Source organism: Acanthopagrus latus, chromosome 15 (genome assembly GCF_904848185.1).
Source record: "Acanthopagrus latus isolate v.2019 chromosome 15, fAcaLat1.1, whole genome shotgun sequence".
Taxonomy (NCBI): Eukaryota; Metazoa; Chordata; class Actinopteri; order Spariformes; family Sparidae; genus Acanthopagrus; species Acanthopagrus latus.
The window spans coordinates 5,191,866-5,213,574 of NC_051053.1; the positions used below are offsets into that span (position 1 = coordinate 5,191,866).

Genomic DNA, 21,709 nt, shown 5'->3' on the forward strand with positions numbered 1-21,709 from the left:
TTTCTAATATTTCTAGACCAGGTTTAAGTAAAAAGTAAGTAAGGTTAAGTACGATGTTTTACTGATGATGCCAGATGTTGCAAACGTTTTAACAAAAGCAGAACTTTACCATCAGCATCATGAGTGTGTGTATTGTGTTCTCAGGTACACTGAACTGACTCAGCCATATAATAGAGAATATTACTTGCTAAAGTGACTCAATCATTTCATTTTATTACAGTATCAATTTCAGCTTATAGAAGAAGATGACTTGTTGCTTTCTTCTCTTTCAACTAATTATCAAAATTGTGTAACAGGCCCTTTTTGTCACAGCTCCCATTTTGACCTGGAAATTACAGGTCATGATGTTAACGACACCAGGACCTTGAAACCGGAGCAGCTGAATGGAATTCAGCCATTGTTAATTTTGATCACTCACACCTGCTTGTCCTCCTGTGACATGTCAAATTGTCCTCAATAAAAAAAAAGAGCCTAGTGGTTAAAATGTGGAATGAGTTTTTAAATTATTGCTGTGTCAAATTCTGTGGATATTTACTTTAGTGTCGAAGACGTTCATCATTACAGTCCTCTTTTTGTTGAGTATGTAGTGATTTAATGGGCCACATGCTGGTTGCTCTTTGTATGTCAAAAGACACAGAGGCCATTACTTGTGTTTCATCTGAATACATATTTATTAGATAAATATTAGGATGTCACGTCATCTAACTACATACAGATTTGCAAGACTAAAAATCACAATGTTCTCTGACCAGTTTCGAATATGAAATGATTGTACATAGAATGTACAAAAACCAAAGAGACAACTGCCACTTGTTGTGCCAATCACTTCAGACTGTACCTTTATAGCATGATTTTTTTTTTTCTTTTTTGCCAAATTGCATAAAAATTATAAATTTGACAAAATCTTTTACAAACTGTAAATTTGGAAACAACCCTCGAGAGCCACTCGAAGCTCAATGTCTCCAAGTCCCAATTATACCTCAAAAGGTCTGAATAATTTTGTAGCACCTTTATAAAGTACACAGGTAATAGAGAAATACACAGAAGTTTAATATTACACAAAGGAAAAATGTCTTTTTTTTTCTTGGAAACCCCGCGTGGAGGGGCACATAAAGTATCTTACATAAATGAACAGGCGTGGTTAGAGAGGTCTGCACAGACGCAATCAAACACAGACTCATTTTGCCAATTCAATGTCTGACAGGAGGATGGAAGCTTTACAAATTCTAAATACACTATGCACACTCCCCCTGGAGAAAATGAATACATTTCTGTTAATGTGTCTCTATTTGTCATTTACATTATATACACATACATCCTGACCCCCACCCACCCCCAGCCCCCTGCCACAACCTCCCCCCTTGTAATGCAAATAGAAAGGGGGGGGGGGTCTCCCCCTAAATTTCATTTTACAATATTAATTGCATTCTCTTTTAAATCCTCAACTCAATTTTGGACGTCTGCAACCAGACAGTACAATTTGCGTCGCTCAGATTACTATAGACGTGATTCTGTGAAAGGTTACGCTTACAGTTACACACTGTGTAGGGAAATAAAACATCCCAACGCGGCAGTGCATTGTCTTCGACAAACATACAGACGAACACAAAAACAACATCTGATCCTTCAGCTGTGTTATATGCAGGTGATGTGATCAGGTTTGAAGATCGGTATTTGGTTCTTCAAATCTCAAATGGGGGGTGCGGGGATTTTAATCCGACAGCATACAGTATACTTTAAATTCATGAACTGTACTGCATAAAACTGTGTAAACCAAGTTATAGCTGTCATAAAAACACGGGACAAAAAGAATAACTTAAAACAATATAAAATGTGATGGAAATACATACATTTCTGCTAGGTATGGTTATCACAAAGCTCATTATCAGGCCTCAAAACAACACAGAGGACATTTTGCACATTCTCACTTTAAATAAAGAGGAAGAGGTCACTTGTTCCAATAATAAAAACAAATCATTTTTGGAGAAATTTAGACCTGACCCGACATATTTTTATATCAAACAGAAACGGGGGGGTGGAAAAAAACCCTCTTAAACCTGCCTGCAGAGCAACTTAAATATGTCTTTCCACTAATGTATTGTCACAGGGTCATGGAAAAACTGTACACAACACACAGGTACTCAATACAAGGCCAGTGAGAGTGCATTTGGATCAATTTGTTGCAATATCGGACTGGTTAGAAGGGACTCTGTGTGTTTGTGAGTGTGTGTAGTCCTCGACAGACATACAGTACCGTGTAGTTGCCAGTAATAGATAAGTACAGTACTGTACAGTCACAAAGTATTCACAAAGGGGTATATACAACAGCTCTGGAAACACTGTTGGATCATGCAGGATGTGTTTTCTTTTTTTCTTTTTTTCCCTTCCCAAAAACAGATGCAGTTCACCAGTAACAAAACGACAAAAGGAAAGATCAGTACAATCACACAGACGTTTCTATAAAATACAGTGATTTAAAAACTTCTGCAGACGCCTGTAGGATGTTACACCAACATAATATCCAGGCCTGGACACCTTAGAAAAAAAGGTGAGGACAGCTTTGGTGACGTGTAACTGATTAATTTCAATGTGGGACAAAGATAAACAAACATACAAAGGACAACGGTGATAAAAATAAACAAAACAACAACAAAAAAAAAAAATAGAACCCAAAACAAATGATTTTAAAATAATAAATATAAAGATGACAGAAAATGATTCGATCGAGCACGTTTAGGCTGGACAAAGACAACAGGAGCCATTGGCACACATGCACTTGAGAACAAAACGGCGCTGAGTTTGATGAGGAAGAGCGAAAACATTACAATAAATACAAGGAGAACGGCTGCCGACCGGCTGGAGGAGGAGAACGGAGGGGATTGTTTTTTTTTCCTCTCGCTCTCTTCCATCCAATATTTTTCTTCCCTCCTCCGTCTCAAACGTTCTCTCCCCGCTGTTTTTCACATACGCTCGCAGGCAAACAAAAGAGGACACGTAAACATACACACACACACACACACACATAGGTATATACACACACACACACACACACACACACACACACACTCACGCACACACGTGCACGCCACATTGCACAATGTGCGCTCGTTTCCTCTGTTGACACTGGAGGACGTTTTAGCTTTTCCTGTCAGTGCTCGGATTCAGATGATTCCAGTTATTCATCTGTCTCTCTCTCTCACACACACACACACACACACACACACACACACACACACACACACACACACACACACACACAGAAGTCCGGGTGTCGAAGGGCATGGCATGTGCCAAAGTTTTGGAAGAACACATTTCAAATAGGTTAAAAACACTCTTACAAGACAATGTTTGTTTTTTTCACAATGGGAAAATTAAAATAAAAAAAACAAAAAAAAACAAAAACAAAGCTACAACACATTTCTGTCTCTGCTCTGTGTTGTTTACACATGATGATTATAGCTGCACAGTTTTCAGTTGAAAAGTCACAAATATCATATATGTATATATATAATATCACTTTAGTGCCCGCCAACATGGCTGTAAATGGTGTGTTTTCCGAGTCAGGCGGTGGAACTGGTGCGTGGAATCTTTACACAAGGAAATAAAAAAAGAGGGAGCGCGGCGATCCTGCGTTCTCCCTGCGAGTTCCCAAACAGGCGCCTCTTTTCAGCTCCTATGCCACACATTATCTGTTGAGAGACTGTGTATGCGTGTGCGTGCGTGAGCATAGGAAGCCGCTTGAAGTGTTGACAGGAGGTCGGTGAGGTGTCTGCGGACGGACAGTCAAACACGTCACTGCTCCCGTTTAGGTGCAAGAGGGGTTCGTGGTGGTGGGAGTGGGGGTAGAAAGGCTAGTTGTTCTCGAAGAGGGAGAGGAGATCGTCGTTGCTGTTGCTGGGGAGGTCGGGGGGGTCCAGGTATGATAGTAACTCGTCTGGGTTGGCCAGCTCTGGAAGCAGCTGTGGGTGAAAAGAAGAGAGAGACGATGAGCGGCGTGGCTAAACAACCTGTAAAGATATTTATCTTTCCACTGCCGGATGACTTTCAATCATGCTCAAGTGTGCACATAAAGACAGCTAGCGCTGCTCAGAAGCAATCTGAGAGTCAAACACAAACGTAGCACACGGCATAGAGATGAGAGCAGCTGCACCAGACGATGTTAGCTGTTAAGAGGAAGAAGCTCACGGTGCCCAAGGGGCGGGCACACTTACATCCAGGGAGGGTTCAGGCATATCCTGGGCTCCCTGACCCATCTGCCCGTCTGAGGAGGGGTTAAAGTTCAGATCGCTGTGCGGGTGACTGTTCTGCCCAGGCTGCTGAGGCTGCGGCTGCGACTGGCGAGGGGGCTGCGATGATTGGCCGCCGTGATGCAAGGGCGGCCCTGACTGGCCACTGTGATGTAAGGGCAGCCCTGACTGGCTGCCGGGGTGGGGAGACGCATGCAAGATCTGCTGCATGGAGTTATGGGACTGATCGGGATGGGACATCTGCAGGTGCGAGAGGGGAGACAGAAAGCCAGAGAGGGAGGAGAGAGAGCGAAGGAGAGGTGTTAAGAAGGAGGAGGAGGAGGACGAGGAGGAGGAGGAGGGGGGGGATGCGTGGGAAGAAAGAGAGGAAAAGCGAAATGAGTTCCAGCGTGAATAATATGGAACAGGCCTTCTAAATGGAAGCTGTGATCAGCAGACATGTACAGCTGCAACATTATACGGTGACATGAGCATGTGAGCATGACTGAGCACACATGCTGGCTAGAGGCGCAGGCTGCACCTTGTTCATCCAACAAATCTGAGGCTCCTATTTCAGCGTGACACAGATTGTCTGGAGAATTTTCTTTGACAAACTATGGCAACGGTTTTGCTACAGGACAAAAATGCTCAGCAGCAGATAAATAAGAGGCATAAAAGTACGGACCAAAACAGTTTTTGGTGCAATGGCTTGGGAGAGCAAGCAGCCCTGGAGGTCAACCGCACTGCAGCGGTGCTAATACCTTACTGTTAAAATACGGCACCCAAAGCACACTGTGCAGTCAAATGGTCCCAGTCAGAGTTTAGATATTACTTTTATATATGATGTTTATGGATTCATATGACTGCTGTCTTCATGTGTATTTTGCATTAGATGTTTAAGGGCTGAGCGGATCTTAACTACTTTATATACCAGTAGTTTAATCCATAGTGATGCATCAGTTTCTGTTTTTTCAACCCATAAAGGAACACCTCATCCTTCGGTGGATCTGAATAATTCAAATTCTGAATTACTACATTTGAAAGCTGTCAGACAAACGTAGTGGGGTAAAAAGTACAATATTTGCATCTGACATGAAGTGACCCAGTAGGTTTTTGTCGTATTTATCATATTTATTATCAATTTTATTCTGTCAATTCGTGATATTTTGCTGTTGTTTAGTTTCATCCTTAATCCTCACAATCTAAATGTGCTTTGGCAACACCTATGAAATACAATGCCATCAAGTATATTTTATCATAAAGTGAAAATTCTCAACTAAAGAACCTTGAATTTGCACCGACGTAACTGCCAATAAGTCCACTGCCCCACTGTACTTACCGCATCGTTCATGCCGTGGTTAAGGGGCTTGTCCTGCGAGAGGAGCCCACCAGGTCCATCTGGGGGATGGGAGAGCTGCGGGCCCTGGATGAAGTCATTCATGGGGGGGCCTCCTCCACCTCCTCCTCCTCCTCCTCCTCCTCCGACTCCACCACCAGAGGGGTTCCCATGCGGGAAGTCAAAGTTCCCTTGGCTGTGGTAGCTGTTGCCTTGAAGGACAAAAGAACAAACAGAGTTCTATCAGGAGGCTAAGTGCAGTTTGCTGACTCGCTGATGAATCCCTACTGTTGCAAAAAGTTATCTCTTCAAAGCGGTTACATAACGGGATATACAAGCCCTTCTATTTTACTGTTATCTAACATTTATCAAAGCAACGAGCTTACAACATTTTAAAACAGGTTCAGCACAAAACTCTCCTTGGGGCTGTTTCTTTGTTTAATGCACTGGAGGCACATCAGTAGTTTAAAATGCAAAACAGCTTACTTTCCCAACAAATTTATCTACACGGCAGGATCCTGGCTGCTTTTCTTTACCTGCTCCGGGGTAATCTCCCCCATTGCCGCTGCCATGTTGACCAGGGTGAGGGGGGTAGGGGCTGGGGCCTGGTCCGTGGCCAGGACCTGGTCCTGGGCCGGGGCCAGGCCCTAGCTGGGCGATCATCTCCATCACATTGGGCATGGTCATCTGACTGGGGCTCATGGTCTTAAAGCGCTTGGCAAGTGGTCCGTCGGGGTCCTCTTTGATGTGTAGCTCCGACTTAATGGGGACAGGTCTCCAGCTGCATGTCGGGTCTATATTGACCTCCTCAAACTCCGAGCTGTTAAAGGAGAAAGTGTGGTTTGTTTTTTTTGAAATTTTGCAACAATGGACTCAAAGTCATGTCTGGATTTTAGCAGCAGAAGAGAGGCAGCTTACTTTTGGATGGCATTAAGGATTCCCCACATGTACTGGTCCACCTCCAGACCCTCTAATAATGCTGTTTTACTGAAAGAAGAAAAAAAAAAGCACATTACACACAGTTAATTAGAGGCGTTCCATATTCCTAATTCCATCCTCACACCTCCCCGTCAAACAGAACAACCTTTCACTTACTTGCACACAGGACACCTCCACGTCCCCCGCTCACAGTTGAGCTGCAGGTAGGACTCCAGATCAAAGCACTGCAGAGAGCAACGTCATGATCCATCAGAATAATCTCCCCCTATTTCATGAGCAATAAAGTTTAGATGCCTCTTCAAATCTGAACAAACCTGGACGTGTTTGCAGTCGTGCCCTCGCGCCGGTAGCTGGATGCGTCGGAAGGTAATGGGACATTTCAGCGACACTTTTATGGCCGTCTGCTCCACGCCGTCCTCCCCGTTGAGAGTGGTGTTGCCCGCAGAGGCTGCCACGCTGCTGAAGTTCCTCTTGACTAAAAAAAAAAACAAAAAACAAAAAAGTGTTTCAGAGGGAGGGGATTACTTTGTGTACACTTGCCGGTGCACTTCAAGACCTATTTCAAAGCAAACCATACGGAGAAACAGGTGTATGTCTGTGTAATTAAGATGTACTTATGCATATTAACTACACTGAAGAGACAAAAAAAAAAACGAGCCGTACTCTTGGTGATGCAGTGTTCTGCAGGAAGGAGTCTTTTCTTCAGGAGCCCCTGGAGGACGGAGCGCACAGATGGCCTGTGGACCAGCTGCAGCACAAACAGGTGGGACTGCGGAGCAACACGAGAACATGGAGACAAACAGTCTATTTAGCAGAGCGCGTACGCTAAGTCGAATCATCTGTGTGACGATCATCCCATCTGATCATCTCCGCCGAGCGAAATGACTACAATTCCGGTACCGTGTACTCACACAACAGCAGGCGGTGACTGTGATCTGGATGGTGTTCCTTCCAGGTTGGCAGACGTGCTTCAGGTGCAGGGGCTTGTGGGAGGTTTTGTTGTCCCCCCTCTCGATGGTGAGCGGAGTGGCGTTGACGCTGACCTGGACGGAGGCGGGCCAGTTGGTGTTCCCCTGCCTGTCTTCATGGTGGTAGCATTTAAACTGCAGCTCGAGGTCCGACCTGGGGGAGCAACAGGACAAAAGAGAGAGAGAGACCAGGTTTGATGTGTTTGTGAGCATTTAGCTTAAAACAATCACACTCTCTCATCCTAAAAGGGGAAATAATGGATGATGAATAACAACTCCATAAACGACTTCTCTTTGTTTTCATGAACAGACTGAAAAAAAAACATGCTTGAATAACACAATTTTACTTTACTGGAGTCAAATCAAACAATGAAAATGATTGAAAGGCATTTAAAACACATGCATATTCATTCTCCAACATCTGCTAGGCATCCAAAAGAGCCCCACAAATAGTTATACAATGATTAAAGTATAACAGCAATTACAGTAATTGTTTGGGATACAGGTTAGTGGTGACGGAATACTTAGCTAGTCATTTTTTAAGAATATTCTGCTTAATAAATAGCATAAGTAACTAAAGCAACACTGTTTGTCCCCGAGTGACCAAAAGTTCCTTTCAGAATGGTATGGTGAGGATATTTTATGTCATATGTCAGTGTTCAGTATTCAGTATCGGTATTCCCTGAGTTTGTGGGAGACTATGGCTCCTCCCCCCAAGAAAATCTTTACGTTTTTAATTAATAACATGCAATTTCACATCCCTTTAGAGCAGTATTAATACCGTATGAATGACAAAAAGAAACACTACAGCTGATAACCCAATAACTGCTCCAGAAGCCTGCTGGGGTCTAATTACATCCATTAGATCCATTAGATCTGTGCTGCTTTCCACAATGACAATACAATCATTTGGCTTTATTATGGTAGGGAAATCTCTGTGATGGTGGTGGAGACTCTGCATTAATAGGAGTGCAAACATAATGTGCAAATATAATGGAAGTGGAGGCTTTCTGAGGCGGTCCTACCTCCACATGAGGGTCTGGTGGACGGAGGGTCGTAGGTGGAAAACGTGGTTACTGACAGCCAGGTTGTGCTCCAAGCGGAACGGCTCCAGCACCACTCCATCCCGGACTGGGAACGTCAGCCGCAGCTCCTCATTGGGGTTAGCTGAGTGGGAGCAAATAAATGGAGGGTTAACTTTGAGCTAATGCCGGTTAAATCACACAATCCAGGAGATGGGCACAATCCAATGCTTCGTGCGAACTAAATGTTTGAGCGCTGCAGGAACACTCACTTGGAGGGGGCGGTAGTGCTGCCATATTTGGTTTCATGTCGGGTGGAAACGGGGGCTTCACATCCTGGTTTGGCGACAGGTATGGAGGAATACCACTTCCTGGGGTCATAGGGGGTGTGGGGTTACCAGGCACCGGGGAGTGGGGGTAGTTGCCGGGCCTGGGGGGCTGTTAAAGGCAGGAAACGTGCAATAATGAAAACATCTGCAGAACTCACTTCACATACGTGACTGGGTCAGATGGAGCGCAGACATACCCCGTTGCCTTGGCTGTATGGGTATCCACCTCCAGAGAAGTTGGTGCTCTGACCATTAAAGGGCTCCTGCTGCAAAGGTCATAAAAAAGGAACAATAAATATAACTAATAATCTGTCTGTTCCAGTCTTACACAGTGAATGCTGATGTAGAAAGTGGACAGATTAATAATGTGGCATAACAGACCTTATAGTACTGGCTCATGGGCATCCCAGGAGGGTACTGTCCCTGGCCCTGCTGCCCTGGCATCCTCTGGCCGGGGTAGTTGGGAGATGGCAGCGGCCTGGAGGCGTTCGATGTGGGGTACTGCCCCTGCTGGGGTGGGAACTGACTGTTCGGCCCGTACTGCTGACCCCCGTAACTCGCCTGGAGGAAGAAAGTTAAAAGAAAATATATTACACACGTCTTTTAGGTGTTCATTGATACAGAGGATTCCATTTTCAAGTTGAATTTTTATGGTTAAATAGGTCTTTTTTCACAAAAAACACAGTTTGTTAATAATTAGATTCCCAGCGGTCCTGTCACCTTGTCAGGAGATTTCAGTAATTATCGAAGTTCCACAGCACCTCTAGCAAAATGAAGCACACGTATCACTTCTCCTGCTGCTGTGTGATGACTACAGGGGTTTAATCAACTGCACGGAAAAGATCCGACATCCTACAAGTTGTGGGAAAACTCGCTCCTTTTACAGAACATCAGTTTTTATTGAACTTGGTCTCATGTGAATGATATGGTGGGGTAAGAACCTTCCTCAATCATATTAATCTTGAGGCACATATTACTCTGCGGTAGATGAAAAAGAGGGAGAATAAATCCCTTCGCCCACCACGGCGCAAAAAGTGCGTATTCCCTTGTGCTGGCTGTGCTTTAATGTGTTGTTTAAATTACAGTATCGGTCCACTCACCTCTCCAGGATACGGCCTCTTCATCCCCTGCATGGGCATCCCCTGTCGAGGTCCTCCGGGATACCCTTGCTGTGGCATCCGTTGGCCGTGAGCGGCGAAAGGCCCCATGCCCGGGGTACGAGCCTGGTTCATGCCCATGGGAGGCCCGCTCATATTGGGGTTGTTCATGGCTGATCCCATGCTGGCTGGATTCATGCCTCCAGGGGGGCCCCGTGGGCCTGGCTGGTTCATGAACTGGCTGTTGTAGGCCTGAGCGGGGCCCATTTGGAACGACGAACACATCTGGAGGCAAAACAGAAGGTTGCGGTGTTTAATATGATTAGCCTGGATCGCAGGAGGGTGGTTGGATAATAGGTTCCTGTGTATATTTTTATCTGATTCTGTAAACACCTATTAGCAGGTGTGCACCGTACCTGTCCGTACTGGTTCATATCTTTGTTCTGGGTTTCCTGCAGAGCCGCTACCGTGGCTGTCGCCGTGGCCGTCGCAGTGGCGGCAGCGGCAGCGACGGCAGCAGCTGCGGCGGCGGCGGCTGGCTGAGTGAAGTCGCCAGGAGGACGTGTGTGGGAGGTCATTCCCATACCGCCTGGAGGAGCGTTTGGACCTCCAGAGTAACTGTAAAAAAAAAAAAAAAAAAAAAAAAAAGCACATATTTCAATTATTACAGTAACATTCACTGCTTGATTCTTTTTAAAAAACAGAGCTGTATCCAGTCTCTTACCTCCCACTGTATCCCCCAGGACCTCCGGGGTAGCCAGGCCTGCCGTACATGCCCTGCTGCATGTACGGTTGGTTGGAGCCTCCTTTGTTTGGAAACTGCTGCTGCTGAGCACTGAACTGGGGTGAGTTGAGCCCTGCTGCGCTGGCAGACATACCTGATCCCATAGGGTTACCTCCAGGATTCATGGGGTTATTGCTATTTGCCATTGGGTTCCCAAGCACCTGGATTTAACAGGGCACAACACAGGGAAATAAAGTATCCATTAGTTTTGTAGAATAAACACAGAAGATAATCCCTTTGAGCGAGAGAGTGGATGCTGTTCGTGCACGGACATACCTGACTCTGTGACGTGTTGGTCACACCCCACACTGTTGTAACCACAGACAATGACCCAGGGGGCTGGTTGGTGTTTTGTTGCCAGGGGACAGAGTCATAGGGAAAGGATCCATCACTGGAAAGTAGATCAAAACAAGAACATGTGCCTGATGTCACTTGGAGTTTGGACCAGCCAAGAAAAGACCCGACGGAAAGCCGACGGGGTTGCAAATCAGTCCAGAAATGTGAATAATCTGGGAATTCTTCTGGCCAAAATGTTAAGGCAATTTGAATCGTTTGGCGCGCAATTTCAAAACACGTTCATCAGCCAGGATATGCGCTAATGGCTGCCGAGCGGGATGAGTAAGAAGCTCCAAACGAGCCGATAAGGAGTTGAATGCTCACACGTACACGCGTAAAAACTAAATGTGATGAAACGATTTCTTTGAGTTGTTGATAAGCCTTTGGATGTGGCTAGGTAGAGAGCAGCTGGAATGTTTAGCATTCAGATTAAAACAAACATCAGGGCAAAATGTGAGATTCTGTTACATATAATAAACAAGCTAATTCCTCACGGGGAGAGGCAAGTGGCCAGTGGAGTGGGAAGGAACTGCTGTTTTTGGAGAGCAGCTTGTTTTCGCTCGGAGGTTCGCTCTTGGAATGGCCGACGTGTTCAATATTTCCTCATAAAGGCACAACAGTATCCCATGATCCTCAGCAGAGGCAAACACGACTGCTGGCTAACTCCGAGCTTTCTTTCAGAGAGAGAGAGCACACAGTGTTCTCCAAAGACATTACTTCACAGCTCCCTTCGCTGCCGGCTTGTCGCTCCACCCCAAATCACCTCGGCTCCACTCGGGCTCTCCTCCAAACCCATGGAAATCCTGTGTGTCTTGTGCGCGATACACAAGCACTGAATTCAAAGATAATACCTTAATAAAGACCAGAGCCACAAGCTGCGCTCAGTTTCTCAAATGTACTATAGCGAACCATGACACAATTTGTGAGAATGCATCATCTAAACATCTCGGGGGGGGGGGGGGGAAGCAGAGAAAAGGCTACCTTGAAAAGGCTCCAGGAAAATAGTGGCAGGTACCAATTTGTCTGTCATAAATAATTTAAAATCATTTATTGCACACAAGCATGTAATTTTCTTTTCTTACATTTCTGTTCTCTGTCTGTCTCTGCTGTACGTCCTCTCTGACACCCACATCTCCCAAGACGCACACACACGCGCGCGCATACACACACACCTACCAACAGCACACATCTAAACACACGCCACCACCCAACATGTATTTCATCTTGTCTGTTATTGTTATTTTAAGTATGTTGCGTTGTGTTAACGTCTGTTTATTCACCTGTTGTGTAATTTTATTTTTCACAAAAAACACTATACATACATTAGACTGCTGTGTAACCTAGTTGGTAGAATTCTAAATGATTTTTTTCCCACTGTTATTTTATGCAAATTGCAAAAACAACACAGGTAACATCATTAATACAGATAGACGCTAGACTGTGTTTGTATTGGTGTCTATTAAACTGCTTAATTCAGGTTGCATGATGTAAAAGTCACTGTCCTAAAGTATCTGATAGCAAATGTACTTAAAGGTGCAGTATGTAAAATTGGCCACCTCATTCATTGTCTAAACAAATCGAGGGTAACATGTCACCAGAGTAACCGCTATGTGCCACCAGCTAGTTAGCCCACTTAGCTCTGCAGCTAACAGTCCGAACTGGGGTCACTGAGCACCGGGTAAGTGCTGGTGGTCATACAGTTTATTCAGTATAATGTATACTGGGGTCATCTAATCATTGGTTTAGCCAATGATCTCTGACTTGAGTTAATGTGTTTTTCTTTTTTATTTGACTGCAGATAAAATAAATAAAGCACTATTTTGGTTCTGATGCAGAATGTTGTCTTGGAGGTAACCATTAACTAAAGTTATCAACTAGCAGTGGATTTAAGGTACTATGTTTGCTTCCATAATGTCATGTTTAAGGATAAAGTAGCAGAAAATGGAAACTCAGCAAAGTAAGTGAAAACTGGACCGCAGTACACGTCAGTATTATGTTACATTCTTTCACTGCAGTCACACATGTAGCATCTATAGCAGGGAGCGTTTTTCTCTTTGATATTGTGTAAATGTGGGACGAACGTAGCCCGGGTCTGATGTTGATTATCATATAAAAATGTCTGAATAATAAAGAGGATTTACTGGGAGTATCAAGTATCCGCCTGAACTAAATTCAACGGGGAATAACTTGGAGTAAACGTCTGGAAACAGCCATATTAACCTAATTTATTCAAATGCAAGTGACTCATACGAGACGAGTCACTCCTTTTATGCTCTACAGTTTTTGTGCCCTTGATACTTCTCCCTTTTTTTTTTTTTTTTAGGGGGTGGGACACATTATGACCCACGGAAAAGAAAAGCCTCATTTCACTGGTAAAGGTGCAAAAAGCAGTAACCCTGAGCTGAAGTCAGAGTCTGGTGGCTTAGTGTACGATAAGCTCGTCTCTTTGTTCATCTGACAGGAGATGTGTCGGAGGCTCCCCACTGACCTGTGTGTGAGGCCGGGCTTCATGCTGTTCATGCTGGGCTGCATGGGGACTTTTCCCTGCGGTTCGTTCTGCCTGTTCTTCTGGTGACGCAGCAGGAGGAGGCGACCCAGCTCCTCGCACCACGACGACAGCAGGGCTGCGAGGGAAAACAGACACACACACATATGCAAATTGCGTTAGTCTCCCGTCAGCACGCAAACACACACACACACACACACACACACACACACATACACATTTGCCGGCATGAACATGGGTCTGCTCTGGTGAATGTTTAAGGCTCTACGTGCGAATGATCGTGCAGAAAACAACTAGACTATCTTGTTTTTTACTTTCTAACCGTCGGCCTCAAACGAATAGATCGCTCAGCGGTGCAGTATCCTGGATCTCACTGCCTGTTTCCTGAAGCCTGAAGTTATTGCTAGAGCCTCCAGGGGGCAGCCTAACTCAATAAGCCTGCATTGATTATTTGCCTGTGTCGATTTCCCAACAGTTACATCACACCATCTCTACCTGCAGAGTAAAATATAAACTGAAATCATTTCTCCAGCACGGAGGACCTCCCAGGTTTTCTGCCACAGAGAGGGAGAGGCCGAAATGGAGCGTGAGAGAGACAGAGACAGAGTGATCGGGGTTTACAGATACGATCTGTGTAGGAAGCAACAAACGCTGCTATCTTCACTGCCTTCCACTTTCTACCACGTTTTTCTTCCGCACTTTAAAATTACCTCTCGTATCTCGAAGGACTAAATCACGCTGTGCAGCCTTTCTCATCCTCTTCGTCGAGTCGAGAGTAAAAAAAGGGTACAACTACTTTATTTTCTCGCGCCAACTGCTATCTTTGTTTCTCAAAAGCAAATCGACTCGTCTTTCTTGGACGGAGCGTTTAAACACGCCGCCTGCTGATTGAAGAAAGTTATCGTGACAAACAAAAACCAAAGAACAACTACTGTGTTCGGCACCTAATTAAATAATTTAAGATGCTATTTTTAGCGTTGTAGACCCAGATACAGAAGCTTTCAGGATGTGCCGTTACCAGATTTGGGGTTTGTGCAAAGCAGAGGAGAAGAAGAGTTTCTGAGGCTTAAACTGGTGTGGGGCATTGAATTAGGCGCTGCATAGCGAGGGTTCGCGGTGGAAGACCGTAAATACACAAATGTCTATTCATCTTGATTCTGAGAGCTGCGATGCAATTTTTTAAATTTCTGTACTTGGTTTATTTCCTACTTTTAAAACATGCCATATCCACCGTTAAGTTACTGCAGAGCACAAACACATTTTTACTTCCTTTCATTTTGCCTTCCAGTAGTTTCAGCCGCCAGGAACAGGTACAGCCCGGTCTTACAAAGTCGCTACAGGTGATCAAAATGTCAAGATTTGCTCAGTTTATTAACTTTTCTGCATCAAGATATAATCTCTTGAATTGATTCCCCCCCCCCCCCCCGCCCCTGCCAAAGTGCAATTTACCAGAAATTAAAACAAAAACATGGTCGTAAACACAAAATGAAATCGAAACCCTGTTTGAATTTCACCAGTCTCCAGTGGCCCGTGCCATCTGTAACCCAATCTAAATGACTTAAGCTAATGCCTTATAACGTCTGATCCGACAAGTGCCGAGTCACAAAGACAAACAAAAAGGAGAGAAGCAGAAAAAAAAGAAGAAAAAAAAAAAGAGAGGAAAGGAATGAAGAACAAAGGCGAGGAGCAGTAACATTTTCTTCTGGAGGGTGGAGAGCGCCAAGCCTCCTAGTTAAAGAGGAATTATTCCACCCTGCCATTACAGAGAGCTTATCTCCCCACTAAATCACCACCTCCACACCGAGGGACTGTCTCTTCAACTGGCAACCCACCATTTAGACCTAAAGATCAGCTTCGAGCTCAAGTGATGGAGAGGGAGAAAGAGAGAGGGAGAGAGAGAGAGAGAGAGAGAGAGCAAAGAAGAGGGCAGTGGTGACTTATCACATCAGCGTGGCTACGAGCGACCAAATCCAACAAGCGGCCAAGGCCAGGAGTCATTCATAATAGAGTGAGGGTCCGCTCGGGGGCGACGTGCATATTTTAGCGAGCCTGGTACAGCGTACACGACCTTGTTTTTCACCTCACAGTCCCCTGTGTTAAAATCCCTGCCAACACCATCACACACCCACAACTATGCTACCAGACTCCTCTCGATTTATCTCTTCACTCACCATTAAAAGGCCTTATCACGCCTTTCACCCGCATTCCTCTCAGTCAAGCCTCAGACTTTCCCTTGAGAACTTCAAGCTCTGCTGTGAATCTAAATCTGCAACGATTAATCGATTTATTGATTAGTTATCGACGGTTAATCTAATCGGCTGACTGTCGGCTTTCTGTGTGATCGCAGCCGACTTGGTAGCCTTTTCTTAGCGAACCCTGAGCCCCAATCTCTGACCCAAAACCTCATTGGAAACATGGACTTTTTCGCACTTTATACCACATCATCTGACTTTTCTTTTCTCTTAAATGTTCATGCATAAAAAGCCAAAAAAGAAATGTGTTGTGTTAACGTGCAAAATGACAGAAGACACTGGCGTTTTATCCAGGCCGCCCAAACAAATGTACCGTTTACTTCTATTTGAGTCACCTTTGGTTAAAACTGCCGTGCCACCTTTTACAGTAATTATTTTGCATTTTCATCGCGTAAGTAATCGCCAGACTGTTGAACAATGACAATAATAAGTAGCTGCAGCCCTTATTTTGATCCATCTGTTTAAACTGTCATTAATTAAGATGTTTCGCTAACCAGAGGATCCGATGACAAAGGCACAGTCAACAAAAACACAAGAATATGAAGTCAACATCCTCCTTCATCTCTCCCTAGTTCTTCCTCTTCAAACAGAGGATGTTTTCCTGCTTGCAGTTTGAATGTTAAATGGCGAGCTTTGCTTTGCCCAAACACTGGATACCTAGCGGATCGAGTGGCAGCCCTGCAGAACGTCAGTGCTATTTGATATTTTTGATAATGCGTTGACATGACAGTTTACAGCTGGGTAAGAAAGTAGCTACAGTATGTTACGTCAAGCTTATCGGGAGCTGGCAGTGTTGCCCGAAGGCACCTTCTCCCGCACTGAGGGTTTAGAGTCGTTGGTCTAATATTAATAATGTTTTCACCCAGAGCACATACAAACAACGCTGAGGATAACCAGCCTGTAGGAGCATGTGAAGAGCAGTCTGTTGTTTACATGTTGCATTGTGTTTTCTCTGTGTCTGTTTGAATATGGAAAATAACTTCATGGTCAACTTAGACGCGGCACCCCTCGTTGGATATGTTGAAAGGAGCACTTAGCTACTCTGAGGGAAGCTGATCCTAGTAAGAGTTTATCTAGGCTAATCTCACCATGCATAGCTTCAAACAGAACATGCTTGTATGCATCTCAAACTCTCCCTGTCACTAAGGGACTACGGCCCTGGCTGATAAATGTGACAAGTCCCAGTCCGTGTCTCCCTAACAAGCGGTCTGTTCTGTCCTCTGAACAGAACAACGGCAGATTTTCTTTAGGAAACTCGTCCTGAACCTCTGCGAACAGCTCCATTTCCTAGAGAGCTGGAGCTTTTAATTGAGTAATACCCAGAGACATATGGGCCCTCCTCACTCAGGCTGTATTTAATGCCGTATGGGTGACTGATAGCAGGAGGCCCGGCTCGTTCTCTCCTCACCTCAGCCCCTCCGGGAGCAGCAGGGAGGGGGAATAAGCCCTGGTAACAGGCTGCAAGGCCCATTAACTAATGACAGAGTGTGTGTACAAGTCCTCTTTTACAAGGAAACCCCAATGCTAATTACTATGAACTCTGATAGCGCTGTGAGAGCGCGCGTGTGTGTGTGTGTGTGTGAGCGTTTGTGTGCGGTAAAAGCCCTTGAGCGTATCATTTTGCCAGTTAAATCACGACAGATTGCTATCTAGAGATTCTAGGACTCTTTCAAAGTGTCCAACATAATTCGGTTAGCTGCGCGATGGTGACGCCACTTTGCTGATGAACACCGAAGGCCCGCGTGCGCCACACGTGCGCGACAGGAACAGCAAGGTTTGGGAAGGCGACGCCCTCGCCTATCTGTGCTCTGCTGTGCTCTTTAGCAGCAGCCAGCAGCAGAGGAGTTGTCATTGTGCTGGACGGTTCACAGGTGTGAAACCGCCCGACTGAATGTGTTATATGACTACAGAGAAACGCCTAATTTTAGCCTGTAGAACTGAGAAAAACACGCTAAAAAGGCCCCAACTTTTGCCAGCGTGTGTCAAATCCACCCAGTGAAATGACAAATTCAAGCAGGTGCGAGCAGGTTTAATTCCCTCCTGCACCCAGTCAGTACATTTGTGGCTCATCTGTTAAAAAAAAAACCAAAACAGTCCAACCAAATCTTTGTGCACACACTGAAAGGTTATGTACTATACTGATATCAGTGCAAAATGTGACATATCACATCCACATTACATGTTCATGAACTGGCTGTCATGTGGAGTGGTGGAGGGGATGGTGGTGGAGTTACTGGCGATACTGCTGCCAAGCCAGTGAAAGACTGTTTCAATATGTTACTGTCAAAACCAAATGATATTTTTAAGGAGACCTCAGGAGGTGACCACAGCCAAAACATTATCTTTTCCTAACCCTAACCAAGTGGATTTTGTGCCCTTATCTAACCAGATCACAATCCTGGCATTGACACAACATAACTTAGTCAAAAAGGAAAAAGTCAAGTTGCAAGATATCTATGGTTTGCATAAATCTGTATTGCCAACATTTATTCTGGTGATTGGGTTGTTTCTAACACTACTAAGTAAGACACAAATCAATTCAATTTGACAAAGTGCAGAAATAACTATTCTATTAAATCTGAGTAAAATGTCCGTGTAAAATATTTAATTGAACAACAAAATGTTATTCATGTAGAGGCTGCAGAATCAAAGAGTAAATAATATATTCACATTCATGTCAGCTGTCAGGTCAGTGACATTTCACTCAGGATGCCATTAATGTAAAACCATGTTACCCAGCAAAACACACAGACGCCATCTTGTTTAATTCTCACGTACATGTAAATATAGCATATAGCTACATTGACACAGACACAGGTGTCAGTCAAAGAGACTCAGCAGAATACAGAGAGAGTCTATGACCACGGCAATGTGTACCAAACCAAACCCCTGTACTGCTTCGACTGGATTTTCTCAAAAACAGTTACAGCCATATGTTTGTTTCCCTGCAGCGGACACAGGAAAAAGGCAGAACTCCAGTAGTAAAGACGAAAAGAAGAATCATCTCCTGTCCTGATCTTTTTGGTGAATTAGACTATCTGACAGACAAAACTGACGATGAGTTTTGGCGTCAAGTTTTCAAAGCGTTCATCATAGTGACACTTTTGTTCCTGAATTTGTTCTAGGGAAACAAAACAAACTTGTGCTTTGTAAAAGTGGAGAGAGAAGATCTGACTTGTAGGTGCATGAATTCATTTGCAACTGGGAGGCTCAGTTATATAGCTAACTAAGTTTGTTTGCTCCACAAAGTTTGTGAGGCATTCTGAAGGAGCATCCTGCTAATTGCGCAAGATACAATCACTCTCAGTGAATGAGATAAATGCTCAGAAGGAATCCCTGCCCTCGCACTGAGCATCCTCACATCACCTCTGGTCCTACAGTGACTATAACTGGTCACACCAGGCTTTAATAGAGACATATAATACCGTGCATGCAGCTCTAATGTAGTTTTGGTGATAACAACACAGACAAAGGAGAGAAAACTAAATGAAAAATTACACTTCCTGAGCATGAACACCGCAGCACTAAACATAAAAGCCTTCTGAGACAATGTGTGGGATGATAAAAAGAAGCAATTTATAATAGATATCATAAGCAGAAGTCTGTAAAAACACTGGCAGGTAGTGTCTGTGCTGTGTGGGTACAAAATATTATGCAAAAGACAAATATGGAGGGGATATATAATACTGCGAAATAAAAAAAATAAAATAAAATACAGTCATGCTTTTTGCAGAAGTGTAATGGAAGCCATTTAAGCAGTCAATGATATCCCCCATCCTGCCCCCGCTCTGTTCAGCCAACTTCTTCCAAGAGAAGAGCATATCAAATGGGCTTTAGTCTCAACAGCTTGGAGGCAGAAGAACTCAAACGTGCCCTGCAGAGAGACAGCTCTGTGTCAGCGATCGCACTCAACCAAAACCAGGCCTTTAAAGTAACTAACTGTTCGCACATGTTACAATATTCCAAATCTGAAACAGCCTCAAACTTAAAATATGTCATTTTCTATTTAATTATCTCAAATTTCCATTTTTTAATTTTTTTTTTTTTTTTTTTTTTGCTCATTTGCATTGGTAAAAAGCGGTTCTCTTATCGGGCTGGTTTGACAGAATTTCATCCATGACCTCTGGCAGTACACCAGACATAAGGGCAGAGGAGGAGGGGGTGGGGGGGGAGTGGGGAGGGGAGAGAGAGGATGGATGAAAGGATGCTAGACAGAGGACAGGTGGAGATGGAGGGAGTGGGCAGATCCCCTCCTCCCCGGGATGTGCGTGGGTTACAAGCCAAAAGAGATGCTGCAGCCCAGAAGGGAGGGTAGCTCTACCTGAGTCACTCTGACATCTCCTGCAGGTGCTGGTTTCTGTGGGGTTCAAATTACACATTTTTAAACGGGGCAGAGTTATAAGAATCAGCATGAATACACCAAACATAATGCAGCATATGACGGCTGGATCCGGCTAGAGGTGCAGAATGTCGGAGCTCGGGTGGGAGATGTGGGGTCTTCATGTCGTGCGTGGCCACAGAGAACACAAAGCCCTTTTGTTTCTGCACTATATCTTTGATGAATTAACTGTTTGCTCTGTGATTGTTTAGTAGCAGTGGTGGCTTGGGGTATTCTGGGGGTATTTTTTCCCATATCCTTCAACACTAGTGGTTGCAACACCGATATTGTTCATTCACGGTTACTTCTCGCACTCTAGTTCTGAAGCTTGTTTGTGTTATAAACTAAAATCATCAATTTCCTTTCTTATCTAACTGTTTTGGTCCACCTCTCCTGAGTGAATGTAGAAGACACACGGGTATTGTGGGCTGTGTCTAGCCAAATTAAGCATGATTGAGATTTGCTGCAATGTGGGTTGTTAAACAAGGCCGAGCACTACGATACGAGGCTCATGTCCTTTGCATACTAATTAAAGGGTAACTCGTGCAATAGTTCTCATTTAAGTGTGTTTACTGGTCTTGGGGAGCACTAATGCATATGTGAATAAGTGGTATGAAGACTGTGGCTCCAGAGGAAGCTGCATGTGATCTGATAAATTAAACAAGTTGCATTGTGGGTCAGTGGGTCATTGTGGGTAGATGGCTGGATTTGAAAAGCAGTCCACTGGCCAGATTAGATTAGATTCCATTGCTATAACACGTCTGGACTTGCAAAAACAAATGATCAAAATCAATCCTGCAGAACAAGAGATATCTCCTTTTTTATTCCATGCAAATCTCGGCACCTACATTACCTACAATGCAACTTGGCCACTAAGTGACATCGAAGTCGGCAATTTCCCAGTTTACATGCAACTTCCTCTGGAGCCACAAAGGGCTTTATACTACTTGTTTCACATTTGCTGTACTCCCCAATACCTCTACACGCTTTAATGTGGAAAACCGGTGGAGTTACCCTTTAATGTCTATTTCTAAATTGAATTAGCAAATAAATGAATGGTGCGTAAAGTTTTCCCAGGTTTTACGCCAAAGATAAATAATCGTAAATAAAAGAACTGAAAATGAGTTTAAAAAATAAAGCATACCAGATTCCCTGCAGAATCTATTTTCTGTCTACAAAACTTCAGCATATCAACCCCTCAGATGGATGCGTGCATCCAATCATGGACAAGAGGCTTGTTTCAGCGTGACATGTAATCACTGCTGGCGTCCTTTCGGCTTTGCTGTAACTTTAGCTGATTTCTCGTTCATGTGTAGATGCACGCTTCCTTCTGCGTTGTTACACAGAAAAGAAAATGGTTCCTCCGTAAAAGCACTCACAGCAAGGTCTGTAGATTATCTTTTAGATGCAGGTCATGTCTTCCGGAAAGAGACACTGCTGTTGAAGGTTTTCAAATTCATTTTTTGATGCTTTGAGCGCCACAAGCTGAGTGTCATCGCGTTCGATTATATTTGAGAGATGCCAGACTTCCTCAAA

The 21,709-nt window shown here is 44.3% G+C and overlaps 1 protein-coding gene across 11 annotated transcripts in view; it reads right to left on the minus strand.

Moving 5' to 3' along the window:
• Window positions 1-647: 647 nt before the first annotated feature.
• Window positions 648-21,709, minus strand: part of zmiz1a (zinc finger, MIZ-type containing 1a) — a 108,255-nt gene continuing 87,193 nt past the window's right edge. For 7 of the 11 annotated variants that reach the window (XM_037124128.1, XM_037124121.1, XM_037124125.1 and 4 more), the window contains 19 exons: window positions 20,117-20,152; window positions 13,526-13,661; window positions 10,978-11,092; window positions 10,642-10,862; window positions 10,334-10,535; window positions 9,921-10,202; window positions 9,202-9,381; window positions 9,018-9,086; window positions 8,764-8,929; window positions 8,495-8,636; window positions 7,413-7,623; window positions 7,165-7,270; window positions 6,816-6,976; window positions 6,658-6,725; window positions 6,481-6,549; window positions 6,099-6,382; window positions 5,566-5,774; window positions 4,212-4,487; window positions 648-3,959 (listed from right to left, as the gene is read on the minus strand). In XM_037124128.1, coding sequence (XP_036980023.1) covers window positions 3,852-3,959; window positions 4,212-4,487; window positions 5,566-5,774; window positions 6,099-6,382; window positions 6,481-6,549; window positions 6,658-6,725; window positions 6,816-6,976; window positions 7,165-7,270; window positions 7,413-7,623; window positions 8,495-8,636; window positions 8,764-8,929; window positions 9,018-9,086; window positions 9,202-9,381; window positions 9,921-10,202; window positions 10,334-10,535; window positions 10,642-10,862; window positions 10,978-11,092; window positions 13,526-13,661; window positions 20,117-20,152 — 3,041 coding nt within the window. In that variant the 3' untranslated portion in view covers window positions 648-3,851. The remainder of the gene's footprint in view (window positions 3,960-4,211; window positions 4,488-5,565; window positions 5,775-6,098; window positions 6,383-6,480; window positions 6,550-6,657; window positions 6,726-6,815; window positions 6,977-7,164; window positions 7,271-7,412; window positions 7,624-8,494; window positions 8,637-8,763; window positions 8,930-9,017; window positions 9,087-9,201; window positions 9,382-9,920; window positions 10,203-10,333; window positions 10,536-10,641; window positions 10,863-10,977; window positions 11,093-13,525; window positions 13,662-20,116; window positions 20,153-21,709) is intronic. The other 4 variants (XM_037124130.1, XM_037124132.1, XM_037124129.1 and 1 more) reach the window with 3 other exon arrangements.